The sequence below is a fragment of the Gadus macrocephalus genome, chromosome 13 (genome assembly GCF_031168955.1).
Source record: "Gadus macrocephalus chromosome 13, ASM3116895v1".
In the NCBI taxonomy this organism is placed as follows: domain Eukaryota; kingdom Metazoa; phylum Chordata; class Actinopteri; order Gadiformes; family Gadidae; genus Gadus; species Gadus macrocephalus.
Window position 1 is genome coordinate 9508430 of NC_082394.1, and position 11875 is coordinate 9520304.

General features: G+C 46.0%; 1 protein-coding gene across 3 annotated transcripts in view; it reads left to right on the plus strand.

The window, feature by feature from the left end:
- Window positions 1-11875, plus strand: part of dlgap4b (discs, large (Drosophila) homolog-associated protein 4b) — a 104463-nt gene that overhangs the window by 86342 nt on the left and 6246 nt on the right. For all 3 annotated transcript variants that reach the window (XM_060069393.1, XM_060069394.1, XM_060069395.1), the window contains 4 exons: window positions 4676-5220; window positions 6492-6580; window positions 8961-9538; window positions 10993-11084. In XM_060069393.1, the coding sequence (XP_059925376.1) occupies window positions 4676-5220; window positions 6492-6580; window positions 8961-9538; window positions 10993-11084 (1304 nt within the window). The remainder of the gene's footprint in view (window positions 1-4675; window positions 5221-6491; window positions 6581-8960; window positions 9539-10992; window positions 11085-11875) is intronic.

The following is an 11875-nucleotide window of genomic DNA, read 5'->3' on the forward strand; positions in this document are numbered from 1 at the left end:
AAGTTCCCAATGCTTCAGTATTAAAAATGAGTGAACGGGTCAACCAGAGATCCCCCAGACTGTTTGTCCTGCTATTAAATGTGGTTCTCCTGCCCTGAAAACGCATGATGGTAAAAGGCCTGTGGTGCACAGCTCTGCCACTGTGGTCTAAAGTACCATCACAACAGCGAAGCCCACTCAAGATTCACTGGAACCATTTGGCAGTACATGGCCACTTGTTGCTTCTGTCAAAAATGCTCAACCCATTGCACAAAAACAACAAGTCAGAACAACTCGGCCATTGTCTTGGATCAGGCTGGAAAACTCCCTGGTCTAAACATTCTTCAGGTCTGTTTAGGAGATATGTCGTGAGCTTGAGTGGCTGGCATGTATACCTGTTTACAGTTGGGCTTCAAGGCAGATAAATGACAACATGATTCAAATCCGCTCCTCGCTTATTGCAGTCTATTCATTTTTTGGGCATGAAATGTCAGCATCGTTGTCATGGCTCATCCGTGTCAACTGTCAAGTGATGCGTGTACATCTCACAAAGAAAGAACATTGCAGGAACAGACTGTCCACGCTCTTCATTTCCCAAGTTACCCCGGCAGAGTCGATACTTAATCTCCCATGCAACGTCATATGTCAGTTAGGAACCCTTTTCTATGGAATGTATTCAGTCGAGTTCAGCTGTGTGTGCCTGTGTGGCTGTGTGTGTGTGGCTGTGTGTGTCTGTGTTTGTACTGTTCCACCCCAAGGGGGTTGAATCCTGTGCAGAAGGATGAACTTGCACACCTGGAGTGACACACACGCACACATTGCCCTGGTGGCTAGCGCACACACACCCACACACGCACCCAAAGCCTACAAAGTCACACAGAGGAGCAGGTGTGCTGTGTAGCGATAAGGATCGAAAGCGTTTGATGACAGCCCCAGTCGTTCCCACGTCCCCGACTCAGGGTTTGTCTGTGCAGACCCTGGCTGTCTGTCAGTAGTTGTTCCCTAGTGTGATGTCCCACGCTGTACGTTGCCACAGGCTAGCAGCAGGTTGAGGTTTTAGACTGAGGGCCTGAGACGGGGAGCTTGAGATCATGAAAGATGTGGTTATAGAAGCTCTAAGGGCCCATTTGGGGATCTGGTAGGTCTGATGAAATAAAAACGGCATTGCAGGGGTGTTGTTCTGCTGTTTTTTTCAGCCAACAAGGCTTTACTTGAGCTCTCTGTTTGTGCAAAAACAACAAGGGTGCTTAGTGTCTGTAGGATAACAGTTTAAATGTGTTGGAGATCTAATACATTTTGACAACAACAAAGTCCTCATTGTGGAATATATGTTAAAAAGGCTTAGTGCTGCGGGAGATACAATATATGCGTTTATTCAGAAGCAGTCCCGTTTACCTCACTTGCATTTAACATAGCCAAGCTGAGCTTGGCTATGTTAAATGCAAGATGAATGCCATCAGATGAACCTATGGAAACATACAGGATTTCCACTTCCATTTCAAAACACAGCATGTGGTTCAACCAACTACACTACAAACAGTGAAGATTGGTTTTCTGACAAGATTCTACAGACAAGCCTTTCAGTCTGGAAGGTCACATTAGTTTTTCCAACATATAAAACGAGTATATCAGTAGAAAGATGTTTGCTATTTGTGTTTTTAAATGGGATTTGGTTTCGTTCTCAGATCACTTTGAAGCATCTCTTGTTGATGTTGACAATGACCCCTTCTGCTCACCTTTAGATGTATCCCACTATACTCTTATATGGCTCCAGAAGGGCCTGTCTAGCCCAGGTGCCAGAATTCATGCTGAACAGGAGTCAGTTTGTTGGCCTGCAACACAGCCTCCCTCTCACCTTGTATGGTGGTTCAAATCAACATCAGAGGAGTTTAACCACCAAGTCTTTTGAATACAATTTGAATTATCAATTGACGCGATGAAATGATGAATATCACTGATACCTTGAGCACGTATTGTGATATTATGCGTATGTCATGCCAACGAATATGAAGCACTATGCTTAAACCTGTTCCACTGGGCTGTCACAGTGGTTTACTGTGCAGGGGAGGGGACGTCAACTCACAATTTCCCAAAGCTTTTTTTTAATAGATAGGACATTTGGTTCCCCAGTTTGTGTGACTGTCTCTTTGGCCCTGCAGATAAGTTGCAAATCACAGTGATTGAGTGGCCTCACTGACCCGCATTATACCTGATATCTTGAGTCTGGCACAACGCGGCCAGATATAATGGACCCCGGCCAGCACACAGGGGAGCGGATAACAAGGAGCTTGGCTTGAGCTTTTTCCAAGCTCGAATCGACTGGCTTCTCTCTGTCTGTCGCTGTCTCTCTGTCTCTTTCTCCCTCTCGCTCTTTTCCGCTCTACTCACTCACTCCCACTACCCCTGTCCCTGGGTTTCTTGGCAAGATGCTGTCTGCAGGACTTTTATGGGCTGTATGTAAGCCTACATGAAGGTCTCCATTGTGGAGACTACTGGCATACACATTTTAAGCTTGTAGATCTGCCCACATGGGACAATTGTATATTTATATAGAGAGAGAGAGCTATGAGGTATACAAGTGCATGAAAAACATTCATATTGATAGAGCAATGGAGTTCACTGTTGTTTTGTAACTTTGGATTTCATCTGGTCGACCTTGGAAAGTGTGTGTGTGTAATTAAGCAAGCTGCATTCAGTTACTTCATGGTGGAAAGCTTATTCAATGATCTACTTTACAGTATCCTCCTGACACATTAATTACCCATTAATAAACATTAATTTATGCCGTAATAAGCATTAACTAACATTAATACAACAGTTAACTAATGGTCTAATCATTTACTAATTTTGTTTATGTGTACTAATGATTTTGATTGTGACAAATGAACTAATGATGTTCATGTTCACTACTCAGTCGCTTTGGTACATTTCTCGAATCATCCTCAACATTTGCAAAACAGTAAAGGCATTTCTCAAAATAATTCTTACAAATAGCAAAACACCATGGATTACCTGCAAAAGCCAGTCTCTTGCTCAAAATCCTTAGTTCATCTCTCAAAGGTAAATATCTGTGTCAATGAACATGTCAGTGCCATCAGAATGACAGGTCCTTGTGTCATTGTGTACGGATAAGACAGTCAAATTGCTTAGTCATGTTGTCAATATAACAGTGTATTCTGGAGGGATGTTATGATGTACTATGGCTAAAGTTTTGAAGACAATTATTGTAAATTGTAAGTTACACCTTAGTGTATGTGGGAGATTGATTGTAAGAGACTGGCAAGATTTACATTTACGCTTTGGCTGTTTGTACTGTAATTTGTTGACAGACCATGTCATTGCTAGAAATGTGAACATAGGACAATCTCTTTAGGGTAAACTGTACATGCATTGCTGTAGGAATTACAGTGCAGTCTTCCTACACCTCCTGACATTCCTGTCTGTTGGGCCACAAATTCTCCTGCTCACGCAGACTCACTCCTCTACCTCTTCTTCTTCTCTCTGGCTGTTGACCCCTTCCAATTCCTTGTCCTTCCATTGTCAGACAATGTAACATTGTGTTGTGCTCCAGCTACTTGTCAGTTCATGGTTCATGAGATGCACCTTTGAGCTATTTCTGTAAACTGGTTGATCGTTGGTCGATCTAACTTCACACATTTCCCTTCTTTAGAGAAAGTCATGATTCACGTGGTAGCAATTTACAAATACAGGACTGATTTAGAAAGAAAGTCTAATGGAAATTTATAGAAATATGCTTGACACATTATGACAACTTGTTCAACCATATTGCATGTAAGGCTTATGCAATGAATTCATGCATAAATGTTGTGGGGGTGCGACTATTCAATAGAGACCCATTACAATAAATTGTGATCAACATGACATAAGCAATTGATAATGTAAGAAAGAGCAGAGAATTGTACATAATCATTTGCATGAATGTACCAAAGCATTTGCAACTTGTTCAAAGACATGAGAAACGACTTTTTTGATGTGCACAAGTGACACAATGATGTGAAGATTGAACAGGTAGTTTTGAGAACTTCAATTCTGATCTGAGAAATCTACTAAAGTAACTGAAAAACCCGGCCTATGTGTTTGGTTTTATTCAGGACAATGGCACTGCATCGGAGAGCCATGGGCCATTCTGTTCCCAAGTTCACAAAAAGTCAAACATCCCATCTTCCTGTAGATGTGTTTTGTTAATTCAGCTGTTGTTTTAACATCCGGCAACTTTTTACCCTTTTACCCTTACCCTCTCTCCAACCTCTTCCAATATGCCTCTGTCTCTCTCTCCCCCTCTGTCGCTCTTTCCCTTCTGTCTCCCTGCCCTCCCTCTTTTTCTTTCTTTCTTTCTTTCTTTCTTTCTTTCTTTCTTTCTTTCTTTCTTTCTTTCTTTCTCTCTCCTTTCATTCTTTCTATCTCTGTCTGTGTGTCTGTGTGTGTGTCAATATTTCTGTGTGTGTGTGACTCTCTCTCTCTCTCTCTCTCTCTCTCTCTCTCTCTCTCTCTCTCTCTCTCTCTCTCTCTCTCTCTCTCTCTCTCTCTCTCTCTCTGCGTCTCTTTCTCCTCCGTCTATCTGATCCTCTGTATCCGTCTCTCTCTTGTATCTGCCTGCATCCGTCTCTCTCTGTCTGTGTGTGTCTCTCTATCACACTCTGTCTCTCTTTCCTCCTGCTGCCCCCCTCTCCTCCAGTCTCCACGTGTATCACCACCAGTAAGCGGACGGCCCCGCCGCCGGTGCCCCCCCGCACCACCTCCAAGCCCTACAGCTCGGTGACGGTGCAGAGCAGCACCGAGTCGGCGCAGGAGGACACCTACCTGCAGGACCTGCAGGACCGGCGCTCGGAGGCCACCAGCCAGTCCAGCCACGCCCACAGCAACTCGTCCGACAGCCTGGACAGCAGCCACGCCAACAGCCTGGCCCGCGGCATCCCGCGGCCCCTGCAGACCATCACCGCTGTCCCCGTGGCCCTCGCCCGCGAGCCCTACGCCTCGGCCATCCTCGGCGCCATCGGCGCTGCCGCCGCCAACGCCAACGCGTGCACCGACACCAACGACGCGCGGTCGCACTCGCACGCACACTCACACGCGCGCGCCCACTCGCACGCCTCCACCGCCGTGCAGCACGACCTCCCTCCCCTGCGGACGGGAGGCGGAGGCGGTAAGGGAGGACTGCTGGGGGAGGAGCCTCTGGTGGCGCCGATGCCCAGGAGGAAGCTGTCCTCCATAGGGATACAGGTAGGGGACACGGCCCGCCCGCCTAGGTGGCTGTTGGTGCTTTGAGTTGAATGCTGGTGGGTGGGGTTCAGCTGGGGTTGACGACAGCAGTTTGTTTATTGGTTTCCTTAGCTGGGACAATGCTCAGCTCATTAGCAGTGCCAGAGGTAGCTATAAGCACATTTTCATCTGTAGTCCCTGGGCAGGAAACAGAGGATAACATCTTTGTCAAAAGGGAAACCTAACAGTGAAGTTGGTGTTGTTCTTAACAGTGTATTTTCTCTCTTGAAACGTTTGGTAAGGAATAAACCCAGACTGTGGTTTATTTCGCCCTTACCACAGTTGGCAACAATGATTCGATATGTTACCGTCCTCTATAACGTATTTTTAATGGACTTGGATCAGCTGAAATTCAATTGATATATCGGCTGTGCTTGGAGCATAATGGTTTTACGTGTCACGGAAACATCTGTCAATAACTGTAATGGACGGTCATTTGAAATGTCGAGTTTGTAGTGCATTGATTCTGACCTGTTAAGAGCCAGAGGTCTCATGTTGTTGTAATATAATGCATACCATTGGAATGTCACTGACCAACCAAAGTTGAACAGTGCCGTGGTATAATCCTCCATAAATGTATGGGTATATATGAGTCTCAAGTGAGCTAACTACTACAGTGTCTGTAAATGGTCAATAATACTTAACTGAACATGCAACCTCCATCGCCTGAAAGGCTGGGCATGTGTATATTTATCATTCCCTTTGGACCGCAATTTTCCACTCTATCTTCTGTAATAACAGTGGTCTCCATTTTCCAAACCATTTGCGTAAACAAAACCGTCTCCTAAGGCCATTAGACATTTACCATTAATTATGATATTGAGAACGGTTTCTGGGAATATTTGTCCATTTGATGGAACAAATATTTTCTTAATGCTTCCCCTAATAGTCTTCAGACCTCACCACTAAGGTTAGTGTTATCATTATACAAGACCAGTCATTTGTAACTGAAAGGGGACGTGATAGTGTACTGAATGTGTTGTTCGACTCCCAGCAAAAGATACTACAAGCTAAAGAGAGCGTGAAGGCCTGCCCCTATACCTCATCCGTGGGTTTCGGAATTCCCTGTAGCTCACATACGCTAAAAGCCTCTGATGAAAGACAGTAAATGGGTATTCATTTGCAGGGCACAACTGTTTGGTATAGCGTTGGTATTTGACCAATGGCTATAATATAGATGATGCCTTTTATGGGGTTAAAAGGTTATATTTGTGTGTGTGTTTACCTCTCAGGTGGACTGTATTCAGGAGGTCCAGCGAGAGGACTCTCCGCAGCTGGCCCGGTTTCAGTCCATCGGTGTACAGGTGGAGGACGGCTGGCAGTAAGTCCACTTCCTGTTGCCGTCATTACACCTCCTCTTCCTCCTCGCACCCTCGTTGTGAGGCCGCCATATTTATGCTTCTCTCGACCTCTCCCCTGGTCTGGTAACCGGGGAGCCCGTTTTCCTCAGAACAGATCTCGAAGGCGTTGATCACCTTGGTGCAGTTCATCACTTCTCTTTAAGGGAGGGCCAGCTGTTCAGTGTTTCTACTGGTCTCCTGGGTCTTCTGTTGAATGTATTACGCTTAGAAGTCTTTACGTGTCCCGCTGCCCCATGTTTGTAGCAGCCGGGTCGTTGCCATTACACCACGCAGATGGACATTTGCTCGGCTCTTCCTCCCGATTTTTCCTGTCTTTGCATGATAGACCTGGTTTTGTGTAAATAGTAACTGCTTTGAGTATATTTACATTTCTCCTGACTGAACTTTGCTCAAACCAGTTCCTGTAAAAATAATATTTTTTTTACGGAATATATGAATGCCTACTGTTTTATTTATATTTGCCCATTTTTGTTCTGTTTGTTTTGCATATATGCTTTGACAATGCCCTTTTTTGTTGTGGCTTAGCGAACCCCTAACCTGCCACTCCCTGCTCCTATACTTGTTATAATCTTTTTTTCTGTTTGTATTTATAATATTTTTACCTCTGTGTCTACCTACTGTATCTCACCTGTGTAGATGTCCCTGCGTGTCAGTAGGGAGACACCTTTATCAAGGTCCCGGAAGCCAGTCAATGGTTAGCTCTAGTTCTCATTAAAGCCCGTAACTCGAGCCCTTCTACCCAGCTGTTGGTGTGTGTGTGTGTGTGTGTGTGTATATATATATATATATATATATATATATATATATATATATATATATAGTCCAAATCTTTTACAGAGAGAAATAATTGCTTGGTTTGTCGCTAAACACAATTACCAAGTCTTTACCGAGAATTAACAGCAATTATGATGGTATTATGGTATATGAATTGCGTGTGGAATATGTTCTGGTGAGGATCCAAAAAGAACAGACAGGAAGTCAACAGACGACAGCAAGTCCACCGCCTAACGTGAAAGAAACCGATCCATCCGCTTGCAAAGTATACATGAATCTCTGTATCCACTATCAGGTCTGGTGAAGAGTCTTGTTCCCGTAGTTAACCCACTAACCCATAAACTTGTCAGCTGTATCCACTCGGATAGACTCAATATTTACCCGGTACAGGACCCAAACCCAGGAAAAAGAGCTCCCAAGAAGACAGAATAGTAGATTACAGAAAACAACATCAATTCGCTTGGGCTGGGGAATAATCCAGAAATCTCCTTACTTGTGATGAAACACTGCACTCTTAAGCCGGGCCATTACTTGGTTCATAAAAAATCCTGATTGAAACCGAAAAGGAATGTCAGCTGATTACTGATTACGGTTTCTACAAACTGCATTACATCCATGAAGGGTGGGGTTTCACTCAGAGAATAACCTGAACACCATCTTGCTTTTCTTTTATTCATGAAAAAAGAAGCGGCAAACTAGCACAGCCAGAGAGGAGCTAAAGAATAGGCCAGACCATTTCAAGAGAGGGAGAAAAGCATACTCTGGACTAAACAAGGGACTATATCCCCCATGATGGATCATTGAAGGATCGCCAAGTCCTCATTGGATGTACTGGATTCAGTAGACGGTGGGGGGTTAGGGGAGGCGGAGCCATACCAACTATCCGTCATACCCTCTCTTACTTACACAGTCGGGCCACACCCCCACCCCCCCCAACCCCACCCCCAACCCCCCCCCCCCCCCCCGGCAAGACAGGCTTATACTCACCTGGCTGCCAACCACACCTCACACCCTTGACATCTTGTAACATCTCCCGAGGAAGGCTGTAGAGTACACGCCCAAACTGTGGAAGGTAATCAACTTTTTCCTTAGTCTTGTTCTTCTTCTTCTACTCAGAATCTGATTGCAACTTTCAATGACCCAGCCAAAACATTTTGCCTGCATTCATTCATGAGGATGAAACAGACTGCAATGTAACGTGATAGACTATGCTGATATACTTTGTGGGCATGCCATACCATGGCCTAGCAAACAATATTAACCACATTCTCTGGTGGATGGCCCTCCTCTGTGATTATACTGTTTGCATTGTTGTATTAGGTCAATGTTTACCATTAAAGATAAGGCGATACGGATGAGTGTTTTGTTGTGTAGTCGTAATAGATTTAATATGCTTTAGTAGTTTTCTCCTTGACTTATCTCTCCTTGCTTTGCTGGTTGCCCTTATCTTTGGTGTTGCCGTGGTTCATTTGGACAGAAAATGCATTAAAACCAGCATCTTCTACTGTAGTGCCCCGCTGAGCCCCGACCGACACTGAGCCCCGCCGTGGTCCTCTTGTCTTCCAGGGTCGGCCACTCCGGCAGTATGGCCTCCAAGCAGGACTCTGAACCCACGCCGGACCTGCCCTCGGCCGCCGCCGCCATCCTGACCTCCAGCAACGGCCGGGCCGCCGAGAGGAAGGTCATGGTGAACAGCGCCAGCCAGTCCACCGACTCCCAACGCGGGGGGAGCACCTCGCTGGACAACGGCGAGGGCCTCGGAGACACCACCACCACCACCACCGCCAGCGCCACCGCCGCCGCCACCACCTCCTGCTCCACCTCGCCTCCGCCCCCGCCGCGGCAGATCCTGAACCGCTCCACCACGCGCAGCAGCTCGGACTCGTTCTCCGAGAGCATGGACCCCGCCCTGGACCCCTCGTCCCTGCCGCCGCCGGACCCCTGGCTGGAGAGTGTGAGCGTTGGGGTCGGGGGAAGAGGAGGAGGAGGAGGAGGTGCTGGTGGCGGTTCCGGGGGTGGGGGGACGCTGTGCAGGAGAGACGGCCACTGGTTCCTGAAGCTGCTGCAGGCGGAGTCGGGCCGCATGGAGGGCTGGTGCCAGCAGATGGAGCTGGAGACCAAAGAGAACCAGATCTCAGAGGAAGGTATGACCCCCCCTACACACACACACACGCACCCCCGTACTTACCATTCTGCAGGCTGAGTTGGGTTAGAGCCGATAACGGGGCCGTGTCGTCTACAGGTACGGTTATGACTTTTAGCTGGAGGCAGCTAAGCGTGTGTCTGCCTGCAGAACCTCCGGGGAAAGTGTATGCGAAATCAAAATCACAAGAGTCGCTTTGTATACAGGCAAATGCTAAATGTCAAAATACTAAACGGTATGGTGGTATATATTAAATCTAGTCGTAATGTATTTACAAAACGGTGAAAGAGCAGAAAAAGGGTGGCCCATTTCTAACACGACGTCAAGCCAATTAGACTTCATTCCCATTACGACTTCCGAGTCCGAAGGATGAATATCATTATTCAAAAAATGAGGCCATATCCAAAGTTACTTGGCCCAGAAATGCTGCACGTCCAGCCATATCATTTGCAAATCCAAAACACCATTGTGTCCTCTTAACAAGCAGCAAAATGCTGGGGCTCCACCCAGACCCCAATGGGGGTCTGTCTGTCAATTCCGCACTCCCCACCCCTGATCCACAGCTCCGTCCGGGGGATGAGGGGTGGGGGATGAGATGGTAATACCTGGGGTTGCCACACAAGCAAGCCTGTAATCCCTCAGAATTACACTAATCTTGCCTGGAACTGATTAAACCTCCAGATTAGATTAGTGATTCAACATCAGTCTGGGAGGTTCAACATGTCCATGCACAGATACAGAAAACAACAACACGTTTCTGCATGCATGAGTTCATATAATCAAACTAAAAGCTTGGTTTTGTATAAACTGTTGACGGTAGTCTGTGTGTGGGCGATGGATATGGAAAAATCCTCCATTGTAGTTTAAAGCACTGGCATAGAGGTAACATTACGATACCATTAATTCAACGATTATTGGTAAGCTGGGACCAATGTTTTTTTCCAGTTTTGAGGGGTGCCTAGTCACTGACTGCAAGAAAAGAGATGGGCACAGACACTAGGCTCTACAGGCCTTGATGACTTTAAAGAGGACACCACCATCCAAAACACTGTAATCTGCCCCCACCATGTTCCTGGCAGCCTATGGAGGTTTTAAAAATACTAATGTCGTAGCTAAGCCAGTGTTGCACTAAGCGCTCTATATATGTATATATTAATGTATGTCACTGCTCTTCCTAAATCCTGTCGATGACTCCTCATGCTTTATACTTTTAAAGGCAACCGACTATTGGTGTGAATGACGATATTCTCTCACATTACCGTCTGTAGCTTTGTGCTAAAGCTATAGGGGGGCTCCGTTTTCTCTCGTTTGGTAGGATCCAAGGTCCAGGTTTCAAAAGATATTGGATGGACAAATTTGAAATCAAAGAAAGGTGTGATTTCTTGTGTGATCCGGGTTTCTAGTGTGATCTGTGTTCTGGTGTAATCTGTGTTCTGTGTTATCTGTCCTCTGCAGTGCTGGGGAAGGTCCGTAGCGCGGTGGGGAGTGCCCAGCTCCTCATGACCCAGAAGTTCCAACAGTTCCGGGGGCTGTGTGACCAGAACTTGGTGAGTAGCAGCCACACAAGCACACGCACCAAATCACACAACACAAGGATTGAAGCAACACCATAGGTCACCAAGTTACCCCGGCAACCATTTCATCATTACAGTTGGCTACTACTACTAGACCATCGTTCACATGTATATGGGTAATTAGAAGAATATGTACATATTTTCTCTGCATTTTGGCCTCCTGTCCATTCCGAAACTGCTGTTCAGGTCACTGAAAACAAATATATGTTTTGCTGTCTATATGTATGGACCGGTGAAACAGTGCATTCGCTAAACAATGATATCCAGACCTCGCTTTACAGAGGGCAGTTGTTTCTCACACATCGAGCATGCGCCAGAAACCTTTGAACAATGGTGGAATTCGGGGTTGTTGACGTTTGGTTAGTTCGGTTCAGTTTAATTAAATCAACTGTAGTGTGTAACTATCAGCCTGGCATGCTTACTCAAGAGTTTTAAATCATTTTGGTGTATTTTCTATTACACCGTTGGTGTATTTCTTTGAAAATGGAGGCGGAAAAAATATGTTTTCAGAGGCCTTGACTAGATACTTTAATATTCAAAGCATTGCTCTGGGCCTTTCATCTCGGAACAAAAACGATCCACATTTTTGACCCTACTGTCCCTAAGACTCCTTCTAAAAAGTCTTGCCATCACTGCCTCATCTTCATCAAAGCCAGTAGTAGTGCAGTGTGAGCAGGGAGTCCGGCAGCTGTCTCGCTAACACTAGTCACAGGACCAGCTCCTACAGTCCGACACACTGATCTATTGATCGGGCTGACACCATG